The sequence below is a fragment of the Elephas maximus genome, chromosome 16 (genome assembly GCF_024166365.1).
Source record: "Elephas maximus indicus isolate mEleMax1 chromosome 16, mEleMax1 primary haplotype, whole genome shotgun sequence".
Classification (NCBI taxonomy): domain Eukaryota; kingdom Metazoa; phylum Chordata; class Mammalia; order Proboscidea; family Elephantidae; genus Elephas; species Elephas maximus.
Window position 1 is genome coordinate 74528513 of NC_064834.1, and position 27215 is coordinate 74555727.

The 27215-nt window shown below is 43.9% G+C and overlaps 1 protein-coding gene across 1 annotated transcript; it reads right to left on the bottom strand.

Moving 5' to 3' along the window:
* Positions 1 to 2100: 2100 nt before the first annotated feature.
* Positions 2101 to 26491, bottom strand: OAT (ornithine aminotransferase). The gene is made up of 11 exons (XM_049854793.1): positions 26403 to 26491; positions 20770 to 20856; positions 18640 to 18867; positions 16036 to 16260; positions 15835 to 15930; positions 10961 to 11088; positions 10018 to 10140; positions 7678 to 7806; positions 6752 to 6865; positions 5673 to 5817; positions 2101 to 3324 (listed from the first exon to the last, which is right to left on the bottom strand). Exons 3-11 carry the CDS (start codon positions 18836 to 18838, stop codon positions 3164 to 3166), a joined length of 1320 nt encoding a protein of 439 aa, XP_049710750.1. The 5' UTR covers positions 18839 to 18867; positions 20770 to 20856; positions 26403 to 26491; the 3' UTR covers positions 2101 to 3163.
* Positions 26492 to 27215: the final 724 nt, after the last annotated feature.

The following is a 27215-nucleotide window of genomic DNA, read 5'->3' on the forward strand; positions in this document are numbered from 1 at the left end:
CTCAGGCCTTCCACTGCCGCCCCCCCACCCCCCCATAGCCTACCTTGTAAATAATCCTACTGAGCAGGCTGCTTTGAGCCAGGGTCTGCCCTACACCTGTCTTTTCTTTAGGTCTCATCTGCTCTTCCATTAGCTATTGTGATGCAAACTATAAAAGCCATATTTGCTCAGATGTTTCACTAATGATTTGAGGTACTGAGCTGATGAAACCAAAAAAATCTTATTTGTGCAAGTTAATCAAAATAAAGGCTGCAGAGCTAATTAAAACTCCTCTAAACCATTACACAAGCATGAAACAGTGGAGTAAATCCTGAATTATGTTTTAAAGAGTATTCCCTAAACGGACTAAGCTGCTCTCTAGTATATATTATTCATCTGAATGGCTCCTGCTGGTATTTTTAAGTATCCTTCCCCTAAGTTAAAAATAAATTGAAATGCTTTCACACACACCAAGTCTCTCAACCAGGCTCCAGAGACAAAGTAGAAAGTAGCCCCCCTCCTGCTTGGGACTGCCTCCACTTCTGGGCTTCACTATTTCAATGACCTAAAGTAAGTTTCTTTGCTTCTAGAAGCCTTGGTTTTTTCATCTGTAAAATGGGATATTATAACAGTAAGTGAAGCTGTACTGAGAACAGTGCTGGCCACATACTATTTAACAAATGCTATTTTCTCTGATGTACTTTGGACACATTATCAGGAGAGACCAGTCCCTGGAGAAGGATATCACGCTCGGTAAAGCAGAGGGTCAGCAAAAAAAGAGGAAGACCCTCAGTGAGAAGGATCAACACAGTGGCTGCAACAATGAGCTCAAACAAGATGGCACAGGACCGGACAATGTTCTGTTCTATTGTCCATAGGGTTGCTATGAGTTGGAGCTGACTTGACAGCACCTACCAACATTTTCTTTGAACCACTGCCTTTCCTCTGGACGTAACCAAATGCATGCATATAGTTGGTATCCAAATATTTTTCCAAATAAATGCACTCAGTGTTCCCTGGTGGGTCCTCAGAGGGTGGCCAGCGTGGTGAACGTTCCCTGGTGGGTCCTCAGCGCCGGCCAGCAGTTAATGAAGGACACTCGCATTTGCACTCAGTACCTCCTCTGCAACGGCTGTCAACAGCGACTGCACATCAGCATCCCCTGGGAAGCTTTCAGTAGACAGATGCCCAGGCCTGGCTCCCAGAGAATCTGAGGTCATTGATTTGAGGTGGAGCCTGCACATGTTGGGAGCACCCTGGTTTAACACTCAGGCAGCGTTAAAAGTACAGATGTAAACATACAGGCTGGCCCCACCTAGTGCAGTCTCCCTCATACGAAAGTGTGATGCAGGGAAGACGCTGGGAACTTAAAATTCCTCATCCTCAACAGGCATGAGCAGACCTTCTGGTAACCACTCACATATTTAAACTGAATCTTACTCATTAGGTGACAGAAGTCCACTCGGTACCACAGACCCGCCTCTTACAACCTGGGGGGAGCGAGGAGCAATTCAGTACTACTCAATTCAAAAGTTGAATTGGTAAATGTTGTGTTATATACATTTTTAAAACAATTTAAAAAAAAAAGATAGCAAAAAATAAATTGGAAGTCCACGCCCTTTGACACAGAGCAACCCACCTCCAAGGATTTACTCCATGTAAACACTCACCCGATTGTGCAAAGTTACCAACGCAGGGCGGTCACAACTAGCTTTATTTAAGGTGCAAACTGAAAAACCACTCGAATGGTTCCCTCATGAGATGAAATTATAATATGAAGTACTACAACCATTTGGGAATGAGATGCGTTTGTAATCACCAGCACAGAAAAGCATCCCGATACTCTGTTCAGGTAAAAAGAGGAAAACAGGAAAGTTGCAAAACACCACACACAAGGAAAAAAGGCAGAGTTATTCTGAAAAGGGAGGAGGGTAGATTATAAGAGATTTATTTTCTAGCTTTATTTTTCTTTCAAAATCTGTACGTTTCTATAGGTTACCAAAGACAGCTAAAATACTCTTAGGAAGTTCATGGAATAAAGCAAGGGAAGAACATTCACAAAGTGTTTCAAAAGTTAAGTAATTGAAAAGCCTGCCATAATAGCACACTGATCACAAAATTAACAGATATCTTCAATAGAAGCTTTATTTTAAAGAAACTCTGGAAATAAGCATTTTTTACAAATTATAATCAAACACTTAAAACATAATTTGGGAATGCTAGACAGTATTTCTTCATTCAAAATAATGACGTCCACAGAATATGTCCCGGTATTGGTCAATATGAAGTTAACCCTTTTGTGACTTGGGGAACATACGGTATCCCACCCACTTCTTATGTCTCTGGAGTTTTGGGGAGTATATTTTTCCCGCTGAAAGTACTTGCTTTCCTCCAGTGGCAACCTGTGTAACACTGAAGGCAAAAGACATGTTCGCTGAAGCAAAATAGCTGGGGTATTAGGCAAAACCAGAGGTGCCCCATGTACCCAAATGGAAGGTGCTCCACAATAAAGCCTGCTACCCAAGACCAGTGGGCCAGACAGGCTCCCACAAACCATGTATTTTCATACAACATTTCTCAAAATCTCTACTACCAACCAAAAATTTAAACATACTCAATAACTCAGCATGCATTCCACTACTGAAAACACATGGTGTCCACAAAAAATTCAAAGCAGAAAATAATCAGGTCTTGAAAGGGCTACATTTACTTAAACCTAGTTTTTTTTTAGTATCTTATGTACCTTAGCCATTAAACCTTCCTAAAACTCAATGATCAGAATGATTCAACTTCATATAAAGTTAAGCAAATCTTCTATATATCACCTCAGAAATAACTTTTTCAAATATAAAACACTTATGCCAGCAAAGAATTCATTACAAAAAAGTATATAAATGATACTTAAAGGGCTAGATTAAAAGGTTGTCTGATACGTCTCACTTTAGAAAGCACTCACAAAAGGAAAACACTTAACCCAGATGCAGATGCCGCTACACTTAGTTATATCACATAGCAAACCGCAGGTATATAAATTTCCTTCTACTATGTATGAACCAAAATAAAAAAGTCCTTGGAGATACATGGGAGTGGAATGTGCCAGCGTGGAGAGCAGAGTCTTAACGGGACACCCGGGAACCACCTGTCTCTAGCTGGCTGGCAGGTGCCCCAACAACAGTGACTACTCTCAGAAAGACAAGATGGTCTTGTGAATGATCTCGATGGACTCGTGGATCTCGTCCTCCTTGATCACAAGCGGAGGTGCAAGCCTGATGATATCGCCGTGGGTCGGCTTGGCCAGAAGTCCATTGTCTCGAAGTCGGAGACACACCTTCCAGGCATCATAATCTAGAGAAAAACAGTCAGATGTGTGTATGTGACTCAAGGGAACCTGTTCAAACGTTCGCACAGCTGATGTGCTATGGCCTAGGTGCGATATATGCGTGGACAAAGTACAGCCTAGCAAAATGGCATTCTCAGTACCTGCTCCAGGAAGGCAGCTTTCAAATGAAAGCTTGCTTTGTTCTTTATCCTAAAAATGAAGTCAATCCTGGGTTTTTGGCAAGCACCTATCTAATGTTTGCATGGCACAATTAGACAGATCATGGTTTCTGTGAGTTTTTCATAAATGAAAAAAAGAAGCCAAAAAATGTATATGCTAAGATGCTATTATGAGCCACACCAGGAGGAATCAATGGAAGAAGGACTTGGGTATGATACAGACACTAACTGATGTAGAATGAGCCCTACTCAACCCATGGTGAACCCAACAACTTCCTAAAAGAGATTTGTTGCCTGAGCATGTGCAACTACGGCCTCTCATTACACAGCAGTGATTCTCGACCCCGTCTGCACATGGGAATCACCGAGCAAGTGTGCTATGAGGATTGCCAGTGCCAGGGCCCCATCCAGACCCATCAAATCAGAATCTCTGGAGTGAGGCCAGGCTTTGATTAATTTTTAAAAATCTTCCCCAGGTGATTCTAAAGTGCAGCCAAGGTGGAAACCACTGCTTTTCCAGAAAATCCAGTAAAGAACCTTCCTTAAAGATGGCAAATGATGCATAAAAACGTCAGAATCAGTGCCCAGTAGTTACTTATTGAGCAGGCACTCAATGGCAGCTCGTATCACTTCTATTATCAGCATCACCATCATTTATATCATTACTACTGTTCCTACTTCCTCTACTGACATACAAAGTCTGAAAGTGAGGGAGGGAAGGGCAGTGAAGAAGGAGCTTTACAGAAAAGTGCTCTGTACAGACTTAAAGAAAATAACAAGAACTCTCCAAGTACTGCATGACTAACTTAAAGCAGAATAACAGCAAATGACTTAAAGGAACAAAATCAGATCAAATGAGTTCAGCGTGCCTGCAGTGCAATGAATTACCGTGTCTGGCTCTGTTAGCCATGCATGGTCATGTGATTCCCACAAAATGACTGGGTGAGATGATGCAAATAAGGTGCTTATGGGCCATCGGGGGGTTGAACAGCCTGCCAATAATGCAAATAAGGTGTGTGGAGCCCTAACAAAGGGATTGGTCAGTTTTGCCCACCAACTAGGCTTAAAATAAGCCATCCCTGAGGAAGAAAGGGGACCTCACTACCACCAAGAAGAAAAGACAGAAGCGGAGCGCATCCTTTGGACCCGGGATCCCTGTGTTGAGACCCTAGATCCAGAAGACAGAGAGAGAGAGCTGTAACACCACTACCACCAAGAAGAAAAGACAGAAGCGGAGCGCATCCTTTGGACCCGGGATCCCTGTGTTGAGACCCTAGATCCAGAAGACAGAGAGAGAGAGCTGTAACACCAGAGATGGCGTGAGACAGTGAGAAACGGCAGCAGCAGAACCAAGGAACTGGTATGAGAAGGCATGGTGGCCTTCCCGGCCCACAGAGCAAGGTGGCTACAGTGGGCTTGCCCACCTACAGAGTCAGAGAGCTGAGCATCTTTGGACAGGAGGCTTCCTGGTGGACTAGGGTGCCTTCAGGCACTTGTCAGTGGAGCTAGGCTTGCCGCCCCATAGAGCTAGAGAGCTGAGCACCTTTGGACAGGAGGCTTCCTGGTGGAGCGGGGAGCCTCCAGGCACTTATCAGCACAGCTTTGTAACACTTACCTGAACAGTGCAGAGGCAATGCCTGAGTAGGAACCAAGGGGCCAAGAGAGGCCTGCCTGCAGGCACAGCTGAGAAGCTGTCCTGACTGAAGAACCGTATCCCGAGTTGTTCCTAGTCCTGAGTTGTGGCCTCTAACTTCCCTAATAAACTCCACAATCCTGAGTATTGTCCGTATGGTCTGGGTGGCCATTACACTGAATTATTAACCCCAGCAAGGAGTGTCATGGAAGAGACCCCTAGAGTAGGAATTGGTAAAAAGTTTGGACAGAGGAGGTATGTCTGACCTCTACCTCCTAAGAATCAGCCTTGGGCTGTTGATTCTCCTCTCCCCTCGTGAAGAGAGAGGAGGTCAGACAACATCTCTACGCCATGTTTACAGAGCCTTTACATAGGAAAGAGCTCTATTTTTAATACCATTGATGTAATTATAAATCAGATGATACTCTGCCTAAAAGACTTGGACAACAGAAGGTCAATCGACAGTTTCAAAGAAAGGAACTCAACAACCAGTTAAGATACCAAATGTATTTTAGCACTTCCTATAAAACATTATCTGAAGTTAAATTGTCTATTCCCATACCTTTGGTTTCTCTAATGACGATAGCGTTCAATAATCCTTTTCCTCGGACGGCAGTTACGACGTCAGAAGGTAGCTTCATAAGCTCACGTCTCAAGAGAGCACCCATTTTGTCTGCGTTTTCAGCTAGGTTTTCTTCCTCTAAGACCTATTTTTAAACACAAATGACACAGATGTTAAGACTGGCCTTTTGTTGTTCTTTGGAGGCGAATGTGGACTACAAGCCAAGGAGGAACATTATCTGATGAAGACTGGAGTCCTTTACCTCCGCTTCTACTCGTCAATCCCTTTATTAGTTTAATGTGGATTTAAACACACGGAGCCTTGCTTAACCACAATCCAGCGTAAATCTGGTTTCATGTCAAAATAAGAATATTCAAGTTTGTTTAATGCAATGGATACATTATTAGTTGATTAAATCAATGGACTTAATTGTTAAACTACAAGAGAATTCCCTTACATTTTTCTTTCCTAGAAAGTCTATCCTCAGAGATTATATAGTAACTTTATGCCCCTGGTAGGCATTTAAAGGATAATGCTAAAAGTGTTCAAAATCCACACAACAGGGAAAAATGCCACACGTGATTTGCAAAAGAAGTCTGGCAGGCCAGAGCTGGTAGTGGATCCCGGCGTGAGACCTCTGCTAGGACCGCCGGGACACAGGCTTCACAGCCTCAGACAACTGCAAACTCAGGAAGCCATGGGAGGAAATCTAGTCTACTGGGCCAAGGTCAAGGAGCCCTGGTGGCACAAACGGGTAACCACTCGGCTGCTAACTGAAAGGTTGGCGGTTCAACGGGAGAAAGACCCGGCCATCAGCCCCCTAGGAAACCCTGTGGGGTGGTTCTACTCTATCACACAGGGTTGCTGTGAGTCAACATCAACTCAATGGCACCCAATGACGACAGGCCATGGTCTAAAACACTTTTTGAGAATGGCCCTCCCCTAAAATCTTTGCTCTGTGCTTCATGTTCTCTAATATTGGGCGATCTTCTCAAATTTCTTATTACACCAGTGAGCTCAAACTCAAAAGTCTCTTCAACATTAAAGAAATGGATATCATGTGGCTTGGTCCGTTTTACCTCAAGGGCTGTGATGGCCACTCGGCAGCCAAGGGGGTTCCCGCCGTACGTTGAGCCATGCTCCCCGGGCTTGATGGTGAGCATCACCTCGTCATCACAGAGCACTGCGGAGACCTGACAGACAAGAAGTCAGCGTTCACAAAGAGATTTTTCCCACTGAGCCCTCTTACTCTCAGCACGCCAGGACACAAATACTTATGAGGCTGGTATTAAATCTGACATAGAACTTCAGCAGATAAGAGCTCTATGCCTGCCATCTTAACTACCAAACTGATTAAGACCCCAACACGTTACAAATATGTTAGGCACACTTCAATGACACAGAACAAAGAAATTTTGGAGATAAAAAGATGAACACTGTTTCTGTAATGATATAATTCATGATCCTTTCCAATTTCAAGGTGAAACTCTTTAACTGCTTAGAAAATGATGTTAAGCATTCTTCAGCAAAACAGTTTATAAGTCCGTTCAGCAAAAGTGTCTATACTTCAGGGTCCTTTAATCCATTTCCAATTACTGGCTCAGAATAACAAACCCAAGAAAAGAACAATAACAAAACATTAATTTTCCAATTCCTAAGTTCATTGGTCATGGTTTTAAACACTCAGCTGGTACAGCCATGTTTCTGACCACCGGGAAAAAAGCAGAGGGGTCTAGGGAAGCATTTCTGGGGGTAAAATGTCCCCCTCAACCCTAACGCCACAGCAAATGCACACATGACCCTCAGTCAGTGTGGACTAAGCGGTCGCCCACTGGAACCATGAAATGTTCTCATTGCAGATATTGCAGGTGGCCCACAGACACTGCGCTGGGACATAACAAACCATCTGAAAGGCATCAGTGTCTCAATCAGCTGGTGCAAAAATATCTGAGGACTGTATTTCATGGGAGCAGAGAATGGAAAGGGGATGGAACAGCGAACTTACAGGGTATAAGCCCCCAGAAAGGGCCTTGCCAAGGAGGATTATGTCAGGTCTCACATCTTCATGATCCACAGCCAGCCATCGGCCGGTCCTGGCCAATCCCGTCTGGATTTCATCGGCAATAAACAGAACCTGTGGGAAGACAATGCTGCAGCATTACCATTCTCAGCTCCACAGGGAAAACAGGGACCTTAGCTCACTTTTCTCCCCACTGATCTGTCAATCTGACATGGCCTCAGACTTGAGAAAATCCATTAAGTACCACTCAATTTCAGTACACCCCACGGAACTCCTATGGACACACCCATTATTTATGCTGTCAGGTCACTGTCTCCTCAGGCAGTCTCCTACTGCTCTACATAGTGGGAAGGCACAGAGGGTTGGGGGGCAGTGTTCAGGTGTTCGGATATAACTACTCTCTGGAAACAATTCATTTGTTTATTCTACATTTATTAAATAGTTACTATGTGAAAGGCACTATCCAATGGTAAGCTATGAATTGGAATCAACTCAATGGCAACAGGTTTACTATTAGCCTTGAGGGGCCCAGGTGGCGTAACGGTTAAGTGCTTGGCTGCTAACCAAAAGGTTGGTAGTTCAAACCCACCAGGTGCTCTGTGGGAGAAAGACTTGGCAATTTGTCTCCATAAAGATTACAGCCTAGGAAACTCTATGGGGCAGAGTTCCACTCTGCCACACAGGGTCGCTGTGAATCAGAATCAACTCGACACCACCTAACAACAACCATGACATTAGCTGTGGTGGGAGGAAGGGTAAAGAGGTTAAATTTTGGAGCAGCTGTTTACAATAGCAAAAAGCTGGAAGCAACCAAGATGTCCATCAATGGACAAATGGGTAAATAAATTGTGGTATATTCACACAATGGAATACTACGCATCGATAAAGAACAGTGACGAATCTCTGAAACATTTCATAACATGGAGGAATCTGGAAGGCATTATGCTGAGCGAAATGAGTCAGTTGCAAAAGGACAAATATTGTATAAGACCACTGTTATAAGATCTTGAGAAATAGAAAAAACGGAGAAGAACACATACTTATGTGGTTACAAAGGGGGGAGGGAGGGAGGGAGGGAGAGGGCTTTTTATTGATCAATCTGTAGATGGGAACTGCTTTGGGTGAAGGGAAAGACAACACTCAAAACAAGGAAGGTCAGCCTAATTGGACTGGATTAAAAGTAAAGAGGTTTCCGGGATAAAATGAAAGCTTCAAAGGTCAGCGAAGCAGGGGCTGGGGTCTGGGGAACTTGGTTTGAGGGGACTTCTAAGTCAATGGGCAAAACAATTCTATTATGAAAACACTCTGCATCCCATTTTGAATTGTGGCGCCTGGGGTCCTAAATGCCAACAAGCGGCCATCTAAAATACATTAATTGGTCTCAACCCACCTGGAGCAAAGGCAAAGGAAGAACACCAAGGTCACATGATAACTAAGAACCCAAGAGACAGAAAGGGCCATATGAACCAGAGACCTACATTATCCTGAGACCAGAAGAACTAGTTGGTGCCCAGCCACAATCGATGTCTGTCCTGTCAGGGAGCACAACAGACAACTCCTGAGGGAGCAGGAGACCAATGGGATACAGACCCCAAATTCTCACTAAAAGACCACACCTAATGGTATGATTGCGACTAGAGGAATCCCAGAGACAATGCTCCCCAGAACTTCTGATGGCACAGGACAGGAACCATCCCCGGAGACAAATCATCAGGCATGAAAAGGACTGGTCAGTCGAGGGGAGAGAGATGCTGATGAAGAGTGAGCTAATTAAATCAGGTGGACACGGGAGAGTGTGTAGGCAACTCTTGACTGGAAGGGGGATGGGAAGATAGAGAGAGAGGGAAGGTGGCAAAATTGGCACGAAACGAGAGACTGTAAGGGCTGACTCAATAGGGGGAGAGCAAGTGGGAGAAGGGAGTAAGATGTATGTAAACCTACATGTGACAGACTGATTGGAATGGTAAATGTTCACTTGAAGCTTAATAAAAATTAAAAAAAAAATTTTGGAGCAGGAGGCTATAACAAAGGGCTCTGGAAGGATCTGGACTATAGATAAAAAGTAAGAGTGAGACGTGGTTAGGGCCGGGAAGTCTGCGTCCCTGGCCAGGGCTGGGGTACGGCCAGTGTTGAGTGGCCAGTAAAATTTCAGCTGCTGTGCAGGTTGCTGACACAGAGCACTAGAAAGTTCTGAAGCTGTTAGAATGATGTCGCCCTCTCATGGAAAGGTGATTTCATCTTCACATTTCTCCTATCAGCAGAATCCTACAAGATGCAGAGTTTGGGCCCCCGGGTCACACATTATGGAGGGTCAGCAAGGAGGACCTGGTGCCGGGTGCAGAGTTCTCGCACACCCGCGAGATAGCCTGGCTCTGGGACGACGACGCCTGCTTCACCCTGAATGGGTTCTACCATAAACGCAGCCACGCTTGGGTCCTGAAGAGCACGCTACACAAAAATACAAATGGAGAAAAAGGAAAAAGTTTTAATAATTTCCTTTCTACCCTGCTTGGAAATCTGAAATCACATAATGCATATATTTTCATGTTTAAAAAAAAAAAGCATACAAATCAAGTTTTCCCACTAACTTCCATCCTGCCTTCACAAGTCTAACATTTCCAACTGACACTCAATTACCAGGACCTCCAAATACTTCAGCTTTAAGCTACTGTCTCCTGTATTTTCTAATATATAGTTAAATTCATTGTAAATAAAACCGGTAGTTGTCTTTTAGATTCACTTTGAATGACTTTTTATTTTACAAGTCTCCTACTCATAATTTTAAAAAAGCTAGCTGAAAACTGAGTAATTTTATCTAGTAATTAGACAGATAATATCCAAGTTAATTGCCATAAAGGACACAAATCTAAAGTGGTTGACTGGTTGTAAGGATTAGATCTTATGTTGGAAACTAACTGACCATTACAGAGCGTAAGCCTGAAACCTTGGCCTAAGTTAAATAAAATTTCACATAATGTATTTTTAATTCAGACACTCAACTAGTATAATTCCTGTTTACTATGTGCTAAGTGAAGGAGCCCAGGTGGCGAAATGGTGAAGTGCTTGGCTGCTAACCAAAAGCTCACGGTCTGAACCCACCAGCAGCTCCATGGGAGGAAAGACCTGGCATTCGACTTCTGTAAAGATTACAGCCTAAGAAACTCTACAGGGCAGTTGGGTTACCCTGTTGTATAAGGTCGCTATGAGTCAGAATGGACTCAGCGGCACACCACGACATGCGCTAAGTACCAGGATATGACTGAAGTACCTCAAGAGCAGGAAGATCGTTATACGGAATGATTTCAAAACCTGGCATAAATGGTCCAAAGCCATCGTAACTGGTTGGGTCTGTGGAGCTGGAGATAGCAGACAATGTTCTACCCCAAAAATTTCCAGCTGGAAAAGAGAGACAAACATGATTATCTCAAACCAATCCCTCAATTTAATAAACAATGTCCCCCTCAAAGATAACTAAGGAAGTCTGATTTAAAAAGAAAAGTCAAGGGTTTGCTTTAGGGCTTTCATCCGTGAACACGAAATCTGACCGTAAGCACCACAGTTCTCGAGGCAGGATGACTGAGGTCTGGCCTAATAAATGCTATTTCGTCTACTGAGCCTCTGGGCTGTAATACATGCCTCTGAGGAGAGGCACTTGTCTCTTCTCTCAATAATCCCAACCCCAATGCCAAACCCTAACAATCGAGGCATTCAATATGTGTTTTTTTAGAAATGCTGCATTTATAACAGCGATTTGAAAAAGAGGATCTTCTTCATAGAGAAATAACAGCTTTCCTTTTAAAAACCCAGTATTGTGGCTAGCTAGTTTTTTAGTCTACAGAACGCATTTTTAATTTCATTTGGAGAAAATGTCCTCAGACAATCTAAACACTTTCTCTTGTGCCTTCCTTGATGTTCTAATCCTTTATAATGCTAAATGACAGACACCTGCCTTGCTCAGGAACCATTTTTACCCATTATTTATTTCATTAATACATCTGACTGAGTGGCTACTATAGAACAGGTGTGGTGCTAGGTGATCCAGATCAGCATACAATGGTGATCAAGATTCACCAGGGGCCCTGCCCTCCAGGAGCTTACATTCTGGTAGGGATGAAACACAAAATAACATAAACCCATAAAACAAATGAAGATCATTTCAGACTGGGTTAAATTCAAGGACGGGAGTAAACCACGGAGAGCGTTGGGGGTTGGCCTACCTGCCCACCACTCGGCCACCAGCAACTCACTGAACCCAGGACTGAATTGCTGCCTTCTGACGTCACAGCTTCTCTAAAAACTACTCTTGCAAAGCCTCTCTCACCTCTGACTAGTCCCCACCCTACTTATCCACAAATCACAGCATATTGATTTTGATCAGGGTTGGGTAAGAATGCACCAACTGGGCCACAGCCCCAGTCCTCTTTAGCCTGAGGAATCTCATCCTCCATAGCTTACCCCGCAGGTATAAGGGACTGTAAGTTGGGAACGGTCTTCCTCTGTCTCTCCACCCTACTGACTCACCAGCTTCTTTTGATACCCAGGTGAAAACATCCCTGCATGCTTTGCTAATATTAAAGAGAATGGATACAGTCTGTACGATGAAAATCACCAAAAATACCATTTTTGCTTGTAAGAGAGTTACACTGTCCTACAACTAAAGCACAAAATTTTTAAATGGCAGCACTGAGTTGTGCAAAGATTTCTTCTTTGGAAACACTAATATGTCACCCCCAGAGACCAGTTATTGCTGGCCATCAGTTGAATTCTGAATTCTATGACGTTAAAACCAAAACCCAAACCAGTTGCTGTTGAATTGATCCCGAGTCATGGTGACCCCATGTGTGTCGGAGTAGAACTGTGCTCCATATGGTTTTCAGTGGCTGTTTTTACAGATCACCAGGCCCTTCTTCCAAGGTACCTCTGGATGGACTCCAACTGCCAATCTTCCAGTTAGCAGAGAGAGCATTAACTGCCCCACCTAGGGACTCTTCTATTACATTATGGTGTTTATAATTTAACTGTGTGTGTTCATAAAGCAAAATATTTAAGGATTTTAATTATTAGAAAAATGAATTTTGACCACGTGCAGTGACAAATCTATACATGCTTTGTATTTTAAAAATTAAAATCTAAGCTTTAAAAAAAAGTCAAACCCTATCATTTGAGTATCATTATAAAGATCCTGTCATGGATTGAATTGTGTTCCCAAAAAAATATGTCAACTTGGCTAGGTCATGATTCCCTGTATTGTGTGATTGTCCACCATTTTGTCACCTGATGTGTTTTCCTACGTGTTGTAAATCCTACCTCTACGATGTTAATGAAGTGGAATTACAGGCAGTTATGTTAATGTGGCAGGACTCAATCTACAAGATTAGGTTGTGTCTTAAATCAATCCCTTTTGAGATATAAAAGAGAGAAATGAGCAGAGAGACGGGGGACTTCATACCACCAAGAAAGCAGCGCTGGGGATAGGGCGCTGGGGGTCCCTGTGCAGAGAAGCTCCTAGACCAGGGGAAGACTGATGACAAGGACCTTCCTCCAGAGCCAATGGAGGGAGAAAGCCTTCCCTAGGAGTTGGCGCCCCGAATTTGGACTTCTAGCCTCCTAGACTGTGAAAGAACAAACTTCTGTTTGTCAAAGCCATCCACTTGTGGTATTTCTGTTATAGCAACAGTCAGTAACTAAGAATTTGGTACCAAGAGTGGGGTGCTACTCTAACAGATACCTAAAAATTGGAAGCGGTTTTGAAACTGTGCATGGACAGAGGCTGGAAGAGTTTTAAAGTGCCTAACAGCAAAGGCCTAGATTGCCTTGAAGAGACTGTTGGTGGAATTATGGACATCAAAGACAATTCTGGTAAAAGCTCAGAAGGAAATGAGGAGAGCTGTTACACTGGAGACGGCACAGACAGCGAGAAGCAGCAGCACAGAAATGGCAGCAGTAGAGAAACAGCAACAGCAGAACCAGGAGACCAGCAAGAAACAGTGCTGGAGCCAAGCCAAGCTAAGTTCTTTTGCCTAGGAGGCTTCGTGGCAGAGTGGGGTGCCTCTGGGCACCTATCAGTGAAGCTAGGCTTACCAACCCACAAAGCAAGAGTGCTGAGTGCCTTCTGGCCAAAGTTTACTGGTGAAGTAGGGTGCCTCCAAGACACTTCTCAGTGGAGCTAGGAGCTTTGGAACACTTACCCAAGCAGGACAGACACTGAGCCAGCCCAAGAGGCTAGAGAAGCCAAGAGACCAAGGAATCAGGAAGCAGAGCTGCCTCAGTCTCAAAGGGTAGAGCCATAACCTCTGGGGTCTCAAAAAGTAGAGTCACCACTCAGATGGACTAGGAGAAAGGGGCCACCTAAAGCCAAGGGAGCAGAGTTGCTGTCCCAGTGGGCCTGGAAGGTGGAACTGAAGCCCATGATCAAGAGACCTCCACCCAGAATCCAGAGACTGTGGCCAACACCCAGAGCCTGGAGGGCAGGGCCATTCCCTAAATGGTCTCAGAGAACAGAGGATTATTTTCAAGCCTTGACAGCTAATGTAGTATATTCTGCTGACTTGCTCGGTGCCCTCTTTCCCTCCAATTTCTCCCGTTTGTGGAAGAAATGTCTAGCTTGTGCCTGTTCCACCACTGTACTTTGGAAGCAGATAACTTAATTCTAGATTTCAGAGATGAAGAGGAATTTCTGGATTTTGGACTTGGAGTTGATTTAAGAATTTTGGTATGGTATGATGGGGTGAATGTGTTAAACATGTGGCAATCATATGAAGTTTGGAGGGCTAAAGGGTGGAATGTCATGGATTGAACTGTATCCCCCAGACAGTATCTGTCAGCTTGACTAGGCCATGATTCCCAGCTTTCTGTGACTGTCCACCATTTTGTCACCTGATGTGATTTTTTTTCTGTGTTGTAAATCCTACCTCTATGATGTTAATGAGGTGGGATTATAGGCACTTATGTTAATGAGGCAGGACTCAATCTACAAGATTAGGTTGTGTCTTAAATCAATCTCATTTGAGATATAAAACAGAGAAGTGGGCAGAGAGACGGGGGACATCATACCACTAAGAAAGCAGTGCTAGAAGCAGAGCACGTCCTTTGGACCCAGGGTCCCTGTGCAGAGAAGCTCCTAAACCAAGGGAAGATTGATGACAATAACCTTCCTGCAGAGCCAACAGAGAAAGAAAGCCTTCCCAAGTTGCTGGAGCCCTGAATTCTGACTTCTAGCCTACTAGACTGCTAGAGAATAAATTTCTGTTTGTTAAAACCATCCACTTGTGGTATTTCTATTATTAAAAAAACCCAGTGCCATCGAGTCAATTCTGACTCATAGTGTTATAAAAAAAATATAGCAGCACTAAATAACTAAGACAAGTTCTAGAAGTCTGATTACATCACCTCAATTCAGTGCTATTCTCCCCAACCAGTAGTCAAGTTAGTCTCCTCAAACATTCCTAAATCTGTAAAGAGGAAAACTCCAGCCCTCCTCGTCCCAACAGCTTCTAAGAATACCTCAAATGAATATGTTGGCATCTACTGCCTGGAGGGGAGATGAGAGGGTGGAGGGGGTTAGAAGCTGGTGAAATGGACACAAAAAGAGAGAGTGGAGGGAGGGATAGGGCTGTCTCACTAGGGGGAGAGCAACTGGGTGTATGCAGCAAGGTATATGTAAGTTTTTGTGTGAGACTGACTTGATTTGTAAACTCTCACTTAAAGCACAATGAAAACTAAAAGAAAAAAAAAGAAGACCTCAAATATTAAAATTCAAAGTTTATATCATACCCAGGACACAGCCAACTCTAACATAACCCTACCCAACAGCCTAACAGAAGTCTTCCACTAAGAAGGCCATCTAATTAATTGGAAAACTGCTATGGAAAAAATGAGGTAAGTAGATAGTGAGAATTTAAACCATACAGTCACTCATTTTAGGCAAGGAAGCACAGGGAGCTATTTAGGAGAGAAAATTTCCATATGTGAAGAAATACCTTGGAAATAATCCAAGATGAGGCAGTCCTTCATTAATTTTTAATGAAATGTTCAGCAAATAAAGTACCATGGATGAGGCAAACACATTAGAGCTATTTCATCAGTAACTTAAAACCATAAATGATATTATATGCTTAAATATTAATGTTTAATTTCACATACCTGCAAAAACAATCTTTGCTTTGTATTTCTGAATACCCTTGACCGTATAAGCCCATTTACGAGCAAGTTTGCAGGCCGTCTCTCCAGCCTCCACTCCTATCAAGAGGGAAAAAAAATTCAGGTTTAAAAAATGTTTTAAATCAACAGAAGATGAGATTATTTTTTTGGGTTACATCACAACAAACGAAGAAACTATTTTACCTGTATTCATAGGGAGAACTTTGTGGTAGTTGAAAAGCTTGGTAATGTACTCTTCATATTCACCAAGTACATTATTGTAGAAAGCCCTAGAGGTTAAGGTCAGTTTGTCTGCCTGACTTTTCAGAGCATCCACAATCTTTGGGTGACAATGTCCTTGGTTGACAGCACTGTAAGCGCTCAGGAAGTCAAAATATTTTCTGCCTTCTACATCCCATACATAAATACCTAAAGTATATGTGAAAAAAAGAATTTTAGAAAACTACCAGATTATGTCAAGTCTAAAAGTGAGCCCTACTAGCAAGCCCTCTGAATGCCGACTCAAAACCTCCGTTTAATACACAATTGTGGTTAAGGATTGTTTTTTGCTCAAGTACGACAGACTTCACAAGGAATTATATATATTTCATCTGGCAAGCTTCAAAGTATACATTTAATAAGCATAACATGAAAAAGAAAACTCGACAGTGAAACCTTTACCTAATTCTAACACTCAACAGCCAAAATTGGAATATAAAGGTAGAGAAGTTACACAGAACAGATAAAACCATGAAAAGTTGTCTACAGATGGTAAGAGGGATTGGGAGCTAACCCCAAACACACACCATGTAGCACCTACAAGCACTGTGTTAGGTGCTTGCACACTTAGCTCATCAAAAATGCCCTCATGAGAGTCTGTTGCCATCATCTGTACCAAAAAAAAAACCCACACTCACTGCCGTCAAGTCAACTCCAACACATAGCAGAGCTATAGGGCAGAGTCGAACCGCCCCGTAGGGTTTCCAAGGAGCACCCGGTGGATCGGAACTGCTGGCCTTTTGGTGAGCAGCTGGGCTCTCAACCACTGTGCCACCAGGGCCCATCCGCTGTACAGAGATAAGGACACAGAGGCCCAGACTGCAGAACCAGGCCAAGTTAGCACACGGGAAACAGGACTGGAGCCCAGGCAGTCACACTCTGCTACCGTACAGGAAGACTATTTTTGTAAATCAAATCGTTTCCAAATGTGCAACATATAAATCTAGATTTTCCTTTGCTCAGCAGAGACCTATCTGTATCACAGTACTGACTCCAAATAAAACACAGGCGGATGACTAAAGTGCCTTATACTTCCTTCTTCTGGCCCGACGGTAGGTAATAAATTCTGGTTTCGAGGCTGTTATATCAAAATCTGGATTAAATCACCATTTGGCAATCATCAAGGTAACACGGTAGGCAGAATCGTTAGTGGATGCCAAAGCTCCTTTTGCTGCAAAGGACAACTGCTGAACCTGAGTAAGGTCCGCAGATTAACTAACAGTGATGCAGCAAGGTTAATTTCCTGATTCGGACAATTACATGAGGCTATTTTTCTTTTTTATGTAAGAGAAAGTCCTGGTTTTTCAGGAAACACATACTGAGTATTTTGGGGAAAAGAGTCATGTCTGCAAGTTACTCTCAAACAGTTCAGAAAAATATATATGCGTGCAGGTGGGGTGTGTGTGTGTGCGCACGCATGTGTGCACGCGTGTATAGGTACGCACGTGAAGGTGCATGTATGTGTGCGTGGGTGTGTGTGGAGAGAGAGGAGACACTAGAACAAAAATGGTAAAACTTTAGCATTTGGGAAATCTGGTGAGGGGAAAGAAAATTCTTTGTACTATTGTTTTGTTTTTCAGTTATGTTCCTTTGCCTTATAATAATCTATTAATAACACTAATATTAACAACCAGGAAGAAACACAGAGGTTTGCAATTGAAAAGAATATTGTGTATGTGATTTCACTTGGCCCCGGTAGCAGTCAAGTACTCTCTCTTTCACTATGCATTTTGTAGGTCAAATAACATTTGACAAAAAGACTGTCTAAAAGCTTATTCAGCTAGTAACTGGCAAGGCTGAACCTAAACCCAAGCTCTTTTAGCCCACGCTTCCCTAGAATTTTTGTTCATTTTTTGTTGTTGCTATTGTTGCCGAGAATATACACAACAGAACATACCCCAATTCAGCAGTTTCTACCACTTCAACTCGATGACACTGATTACATACTTCAACTTGTGCAACCATTCTCATCCTCGTTTCCCAAGTTGTTCCTTCCCCATTAACAGAAACTCACCAGCCCCTGAGGCTGCTTTTTAATCTTTTGAGTTGCTGTTGTCAATTTGATCCCACACTGATAGTTCTTAAAAGAGCACAATGCTCAAGGCAGACATTCTTTACTAGTAAAGCTAAACTACTACTTGGTTTTAAGAAGACTTCAGGGGATATTTCTGGTGTAAGGTTTATGTACTACTGTTGCAACTTTTCTTTCTTTAAGTCTAAAATTATGCCAAAATAAAGAGAGAAAAAAATGATAGCAATACGGCAGTACTTCACGTATGTATCTTCTATTCCCTACTGGTAAGATCCATCATGGCCAAGACCCAGTGGGCTCACCTCGGTATGCCCCACAGTACCTAACACAGCAACATGAGATGCTCAACAAACATCGTATTAATGTATCTACAATACAGAAGTTAAATGCATCTAGAAAAATGTATATGGAAAAAAAATAAAAGCAACTAATTTTTTAAAAAAGATTTCAAGCTACAAAATAAAAATATAAAAAACCTAGGTTGACCTGAAATGTACCTTTTCCCTTCTCCAGGGCCACAGGCAAGGGGTGGTAGTTGTGTGCGCCATACTTAGATTCCCGTTCAAAAATATAGTCGGAGGATGGAGGGCCTTGGACCGTTTTTTTAGTCGCAACAGATACAGCACAAGCCACTGAAGAATGAACTCCCCGGTGAAGCAGAGCGACAGTCTGCAAACGTGCGAGTTTGGAAAGCATCCTGTCCGTCAAGTAGGAATGCTACAGATCTGTCCAAAGAAGAGAGAAGTCATCCTGAGCGACATTCTTTCCAGAGTTCATGTATATTGGCTTATTAAATATTTGTTGAGCACCTGTCACATGTCCAGCAAAGGATTAGGAAAATAAGAGAAAACTAAGACCTGGCCCTTGCCTTTGGAAAGCTTGGAAGCCAATCAGGAGAGCAAATATCTAACTATTTACAATAAAACCTAACAAGTGCTACAATGGGAATGTGTGCAAAGTGCCAAGGATTGGAAGAAGCCAAAGAGAATACGTAAGAAAAAAAGTGGACGGGCGGTCAGGGTCTTGTACTTCTCACTTACACCCTTCTGTACCACTTGACAGTTTTATTATAAATAGACACACACAGACACTTTTTTTTTTAAGTCAGCAGTGCTAAGAGAACATCAATGACAAAGGGACTCATTCTAGGGGCATTAGGCAAGGCTGTACAGAAGAGGGGCTGAAGTGCTGGTGCCTGATCTTGTAGCCTGGAGAATCATTCACAAAGGTATTAACGCAGAGCCATGACACTATCAGATGGTTAAGACTGCAGGGCAGACGCCAGGGCAGGGCACCGGGGGAATGTCATGGGAGTAGGAGACCAGTGGGCTTCAGAACTATTTTCATATCAGCTCTGTCCTTGTATGTAGGGTGTGAAGGCATGAAGGAAGAATTTGGTTTCTACAAAGGTAACTATCAAGTCAGCCCTCAAGCACAACGGAATCAGATGTTGTGATCCATGGGTGTTCACTGGCTGATTTTTCGGCAGTAGATCACCAGGCCTTTCTCCCTAGTCTTAGTCTAGAAGCTCTGCTGAAACCTGTTCAGCATCATAGCAACATGCAAGCTGCGGTTCAAACTCATGTCTCCTGCATGGAAGGTGAGAATTCTACCACTGAACCACCATTGCCCCTCACGAAATAACAGGGACCATCATAAAGGGGAAAAGAACAGGTGTTTGGAGGGAGTGACTTATTGAGGGTGGGAAAGGCTTATTAAGTGTAACACCAAAAACACAAACTACAAAAGCTAAAATCTGATATTTAGCCACAAATATCTAAAATATCTATAGGTCAAAATTAACATAAAAAAGATGAAGGACAAAAACAATAGAAAAAAATGTTTTGCCAGTTTTAATAGCCTTTGAAGAATATTTATACAAGTGTGATCAGACCAACAGAAAAAGCACAAAAGATCAAAACCGGAAATTGTTAAAAGAAACAATCTATTCTAAGACAGTTGTGTTTCTGTAAAACTTATCCCATAAAAGGAACTCTGTGAAGAGAAAAGGTTAATTAGGAACTCGAGAAGATCAAACTACATTAAGTTATCTGCACGAGTTTTGGCAATAAAGATCATCATCTGAGCATCTTGACAAACTGGCATTTACTCACATATAATGACATATCTCAGAGGCCAGGCTTCTCTCTCCCAACCACCACCCGCCCTATCACTAGCCTCCACCCCAGTGCCTCAAGCCCTGTTTTGTATCCTATTTTACCACCTACTATTTATCATGATAAGCCATCAAATATAGACTGAGCTATGGAAGAAACAAAGAATAAAAAAGAATTAGGGAACACGCATAGTAATCATGTCTGGGGGGCCGGGGAGAAATGTTTTTTAAAGATAAATTCAAGATTGGTAGAAAACTGCCAAAAACTAACCATACTTAGTATTACTGTCAATACTTATTTTTAAAAAGACAACTCATGTTTTGAAAGAACGCCATCAACAACAACCCAGGCCTTTTCTCACAAGCTTGATTTGAGCGGCCAAATTTAAAAAAATATGCTTGGCACTTGGCCTACTTCCCCTTCAGCTTGATACAACCTGGTAAATCCAGTATGTTCAGGAATGCCCAGTTACTAAACAAAATTCAGAACTCCAGTTTGCCAAAGACTCACCCACTAGCCTTTCTTCCCACGGTTCAGACTGGAATAAGGATTTTTAGCCTGAGGTCCAGGGACGGGCTTCAGAAGGCCCCACAGCTCCTGAAATAAAAAGCAGAATTACACGTGTAAGCGCATTTTTCTAAGGAGACAGTCCACGCTTTTCACCAGATTTATCTCACAGAGGTATGTAACAACAAGAAAAGTTAGAGAAGATTCAATAGGCTAGAGATGGCTGCCAGCAAAAATGCAAATATATCTAACTCTACTAAACTATGAGTTGGGATCAGCTGGACGGCACTGGGTGTTGGTTTGGGGACTAAACAAAACTTCCCCAAAATACTACTGCTAAGTTTAAAACACTGATTTTCACCTTCATTTCTTGGGCTCTTTATATTCTACTCAGCAAGAACTAATGCTCTGTCTGACCAACTAAAAAACTAATATAACAACAAGACATTGATTTTACCTATCAGATTAGCAATAAGGCACAGCGATGTGTTGCACAGACTTACTTAATGGTACTCTAAATTGAAACAACTTTCTGAACAGAAATGTAGCCATAATAAAAGCCTTAGAAATGTTTATACTCTTAGACCAGTAATTTCACTCTCAAGACTCAGGGATGTAGAGAAACACTCATGCATAAAAGATGGTCAACGATTTTACAACGGTTGACATACCAAACCAAATTAATTCATTGCCATCGAGTCGATCCCGACTCATAGCAACCCTATAGGATACAGTACAACTGCCCCACTGGGTTTCCCAGGCTGTAACCCTTGTGGAAGCAGACTGCCATGTCTTCCTCCCGTGGGAATGGCTGGTGGGCTTGAATCGTCAACCTTTCAGATAGCAGCTGAGTGTTAACCACTGTGCCACCAGGGCCCCTCTGGTGGACATAGTCATATGCATAATAATGTGTGGCCATTTAGAATAATTTGAGTTTTTAATGACATGGAGAGATGTTTTACGATATATTTAGGGGAAGAAAATAAAATCGAATCAACAGAATGATCAACTATGCAAAAGTCCATCCATGATCAAGAGAAAAACCACGAGGACAGGCACAGAGATGTTCACTCTGGTTATCTTTCTATTTTCCTACACTTCCTACATTTTCCACAATAACCATGAATGACATTTATAATCAGGAAAAAAAGATACTAAAAATGAAACTGGATGTCTGCCTGGGTTGTCATGTTTAGACAAAGAGGAGAAAGCGTAGGCAAGAGACACACTGCCAAGAGGAAAAGGAAGAATTTAACAAGCTTTGAGAAAACAGAGAGTGGTTAAAAGAAAGGTGGAAGCCATCACCCCTAAAAAGTATAGCCTGAATCATGAGAATTAAGTCCAAAAGCTCGGCTGTTTCTAGTGGGCGGTGTCAAATCCTAAAGGAAAAACTACCCTCCATGGCGATTTTCCTATCACGATCTATAGCTTTGTGCCTCCACTAGAACCAGGAAGAGAGGCACCAAAAAATTGGGGTATTGAAAAAAATATACCATAAACCCTCTAAATGGCATCTTTTTAGTGAGTTAACGGGTTGATACAACATTGCAAGTAAAAGGGATCTTTGAGATTACTGTATCTAAATTTCACATTCTCATACTAGGAAATTATGTGCTCAGCTAATTCTGAACACAAAAAACACCACTTATCTGCCGAGTTCAGGCAGTTTTATTGAAGAATAACTGCAACTAACTGACAAAATCGTAAACATTCAAAACAGTGTTAATACTACAGTAAGGCTGTCTAAAGACGAATTGAATATTTAGGTCAACTGGGAAAGGCCTGGCATTTGGGCGGATCACGGCATACAGGACTCTGTAAGCACATTTTTATCAAAGGACCTTCTGTGTTCAAGTTACTGCGCCTGGCACTCTACAAGAAATATTAGAACAGAGTTAAGGAGGGCTTTAAAAATAGCCAACCTCGTCTGACTGAGACTGAGGGACCCCAGAGGTCATGGCTCCCGGACTCTCTCTTAACCCAAAACTAAAACCATTCCCGAAGCCATCTCTTCAGACAAAGATTAGACTGGACTGTAAGACAAAAAATGATAGTGGTGAGGAGAGTGCTTCTTAGCTCAGGTAGACACATGTGAGATGAGAAGGCAGAGGGGGACAGGAGCTGGCTGAATGGACACAGGGAATACAGGGTGGAGAGGAGTGTGCTGTCACATTATAGGGAGGGCACCTAGGGTCACATAACATTGTGTGTATAACGTTTTGTATGAGAAACTAACTTAAATTTTAAACTTTCACTGAAGCACAATTAAAAAAAAAAAAAGCCAACCTCACTATTTTCCTCTTCCAAAAAGGCTTGGAAAACCAGAATTACAGAGTGACAAGTCCGAGCCTGGCTCTGGAGTCAGAAAGTGCAGGATTTAAATTCTGGCTGTGGCACCTGGGAGCAGCTTTGGCTCATTTTGTCAATCTTTTTGACAGAGTAGAACTGCCCCATAGGGTTTCCAAGGCTGTCATCTTTACCGAAGCAGACTGCCACATCTTTCTCCTGAGGAGTGGCTGGTAGGTTTGAACCGCCGACCTTTTGGTTGGCAGCCAAGAGATTTAACCACTGCATCACCAGGGCTCTTTTCAAAAGCATTACTGAGGTTTAAATGAGTCCATCTTAAAGCGCCAAACTGAGCACAAAATGGCCACTCAATCAATTGGTTCCTTTCCTCCCTTAAACCCACTAGCTCATTTCTGCAGTACAAAAATCATCAGTTCTATGGTTGCTTTTTTAAACTGGGTTTTTCGTCCTTAAAAAATAAATAAAATTTTCTGTTGATTTAAAAAAACGAAAAAACAGACAAGAAAATTACTTGCAATTCCACACCTCAGAGATAACCACTAACTTTCTGTCATTTTCTAAGCATGTGTACCATATGCATTGGCCTTTTTCACCCTCCCCTAGAGAATTTACCACGTGAGACTGTCTTGAAGACTCCAGTCTTATAAAGACTTCTGTCACAAGTTCTAACACCTCAGGACACTTGTTTACATGCCTGTCCCCCCCCAGACTATAAGCCCCTTACAAGGACAGTAACCGTGTCTTAAAATTCACTTCGCAGCCCCAGAACTTAGCCCCGGGTTTTGGCATTTCACTGGCATTCCTTGCTTGCCAAACGAATGAGGTCATTCCTAAGTAGATACACTTAGGACTCCTGAAGGAGCAAAGGTAGCAGCTGGAAGTAAGCAAGACTATCACTGAAGAGATTACATCTTTTATCCCTGACCAAGCAGAGTCTAACATTCTCCCAGACCTCATTACATTGAATGGCCTTCAAGAGCCAAGATAACGTGTACCAGTGCGACTGCTGTCAGGGCCACACTCAGGCCCTGGAAACAAATTGCTTTTGACAAGCAAAAAGTTCCACAGTGAATGCTTTAAGTAATCCCCATAATTTTTATACAGTCGTTCTTCAGCCTGCTACTACTGACCCCCTCTCTAGCCAACCCATCCTCTCTACACTGGAACATCCTTATAAAAGAATTCCATAAAAGGCTACTTTTTGAAGAGTTAATTTAGTCTATACTATTATTTCCTTGGAAACTATGGTGGTGCAGTGTTTAAGAGCAACAGCTGCTAACCAAAAGGTCGGCAGTTCGAATCCACCAGGCACTCCTTAGAAACCCTATGGGGCGGTTCTACTCTGTCTTTTAGGGTCACTATGAGCCAGAATGGACTCAATGGCAATGGGTATCGGTTTTGTTTTTTCATTTTTTTTTTAATTTTATTATTTCCTTAAAACACTCTAAAAGAATAATCAACACAAAGTCTTCAAAAAGTCAACTGAATTACTTACTCAAATAAATCTGGTTTAACTATACTAGCCAAATATTTACTTTACTGGTGGTAACCATTCACAAATACGGGCCTTTTTTAAAAAGTTCTGCCAACAAAGTTTTTTTTTTTTACATAATCAGGATTTGGGCTAAAATTCAACTGAAGTGCATTACTGGTACACACTACATGCCTTACTACTGAAAAAGGACTGGTTCAACCCGACTGCACCCAACACACACCTCCAATCTTTGGTTCATTCGTCACTGTTTTAAAATGCATGAGCTTTGACTCATCCTCAAGAATTCAGCAAAAAGCATAAAATATGCAAATAACTGTAATCAAAAGGTCAGCAGTTCGAACCCACCAGCGGCTCCTTGGAAACCCTATGAGGCAGTTCTACTCTGTCCTACAGGGTCGCTATGAGTCAGAATGGACTCAATGGCAACGGATTAGGGGGAGGGAGGGTAATTTATAAGACAGCCTCTGGGTGAAAATATCCTCTAAAAGATTTTTTTTTTAGTATTTAAAGTTATATCAGTTTACTTTCATTTTTAGAGGGAGAGGATGCAAAACTCATCTTTAAACACTCTTACTAAATGAAAATTTTTAAATCCAAAACAATAAAGAAACTTTTATTTTCAGTTTAAATCTAGGTTTTATTAAAAGATTCTGCATCTTTTTCATAATCAGGAACTAGATTCTCTGAAGATGGAACCAGGATATTCTACTAAAAAAGAGTTTATTGTTTATTTCGAATAAGTAAGGGAGAGAATTTGGATTACCAATCTAGAGACCTGTTCCAGGTTCAGGCTGAGAGAACAAGATTGACCTACAGAAACCCTTACAATTCTGAAGAAAGATTCAGAATTGATAAATGAGAGGTTAACACTTTACTATACTCCCGCAGGGTAAAGCACTTCATTCCAAGGTCCCACCTCTTTTCGCCCTTCTCAATTTATCATCCCAGTGATCAAAGAGGTGCATCTGGTCACCAGAACCGAACGCCAAGAAGGTAAGACATACATTATCAGTAACAAAGGGAGGAGGTCGGGGCGTCACTGAGAACATGTCTTCCACTAAATTCCACCAGAACTGACCGAGCATCGCAAAGGGATTCTCAGGATCAAGGACGCCTTCCTGTAAAACCTGATGGCCCCAACCGCTAACCCCATCTAATCCCCCTGCAAGTTACAGTCAAGTGCAGCTCTACTTCCGTAACGCTTTCTTTGGAAAAAGACAGACGGGGGAGGGGAGAGAGAGGCTGGAGAAGAGGGGGGCTGGGCAGGTTTAGGGGAGGGCTCCGGGCCCCTTCCCAGGAGCATCCATCAGCGCCCCCCGCCCCAGAGCAAAGGCGGTTCGCCGTGCCGCCCCCCGGGATCCAGGGCGCCCCCTCGCCGACCCCAGGGAGCGCGGTGCCCGCTGAGCCCCGCGGCGTGGGCTCGGGGAGGGCCGGGCGTGAGAGCACGGAGGCCCGGCCCCCGGGGCCGCGAGCCGAGAGGCGGTCCGGCTCCACCCGGCCTGGCACGCGGAGGTGCCACATCCACAGCCTCTCCTCCTCCCGTCCACGCCGCCGCCGCCGGGGATGCCGGGGCCCCCGGCGCACGATGCCCGCTCCCCGGGCCTGGCAGGCCGGCCGGGATGCTCGCGCCTGCCCGGGCTCGCCCTCGCCGGCGGTCCAGGCCCCGCGATGCGAGCTGCCGGCGGCGGAGCCGGGCCGGGGAGGCCGAGCCCGCCCCCGAGGCCCAGCCCGCGCCGGCCCTCTCCCCGCGCAGCACGGCCCGCCCGCCTGCCCCCGCCGCAGCCCGCCCCCGGCCCGGCCAGAGCGCCCGGGAGCGCGGAGCCCGCGCGGATACCTGACGGCGCCCGTCTCCCAGGCGAGACAACCGGCATCCACTAAGCGGCAGTGCGGCGGCGCGCGTCGCGGGCCCTTAAGACGCGGCCTTCGCCCCGCCCCCGGACGCCCTCACCGCCCATTGGCTGGAGGCGGAGAGCCAGGGGCCCTTCGCCCCGGGCCCCGCCTCGCCCACCGCCCCGCCCAGGCCCGCCCCTCCGCCCCGCGCCTCGGGCCTGCCCCCCGTCCCGGGTTCGAGCCGCGCTCGCGCCCCGTGGGCGATGCTGCCCTTGGCCCAGAGAGGCAGAGGCCGGGGGTGTGAGGCTGCACGCGGGCGCGACCCCCAGCCCAGGCCTGCGCTTCCCGCCTTGCCTCGCAGGGCCGTACATGGGCACCTGCACCTGCTCTGCACCAGACTCAGCTGCGGGACCCGTCCCCTTGAACCTGAGGTGAGCGTCGCTGGACTGTGCTCTTGAGTCCACCTCCAGAAGTCATCACTGCAGCCCGAAAAATACACTATACACCTCTTCTCGACTGCCCTTAGACGGCTGTTAGCAAGACAGATGGAGTACAAGTTCTCCTGGGTGCCCCCCAAAACCTGTTATAAAACTCAGAATTCAAGCGGATATTCTGTGACAACCTAATTTCAGAATCAGGAGTCCCCGGCTCGTGTAGACGGTTAAGCACTGCACTACTAGCTGAAAGACTGGTGGTTCGAACCTGATCAGAGATGCCTTAAGAAATGCCTGGTGATCTGCTATGGGAAGGTCACAGGCTTGAAAACCCTATGGAGTAGTTCTACTCTGCACACATGGGTCATCATGAATCAGAATCG

What these genes read in the sequence shown, in the direction of transcription:
- OAT (XM_049854793.1), bottom strand. Translation starts at nt 18,838, where the DNA reads ATGCTTTCCAAACTCGCACGTTTGCAGACTGTCGCTCTGCTTCACCGG. An exon ending in AGCAAAGATTGTTTTTGCAG is followed by an intron (nt 11,089 to 15,834) that starts GTATGTGAAATT and finishes TCTCTTTTCCAG; the next exon opens with CTGGAAATTTTTGGGGTAGA. An exon ending in TTTCTGGGGGCTTATACCCT is followed by an intron (nt 6,866 to 7,677) that starts GTAAGTTCGCTG and finishes CTTGTCTGTCAG; the next exon opens with GTCTCCGCAGTGCTCTGTGA.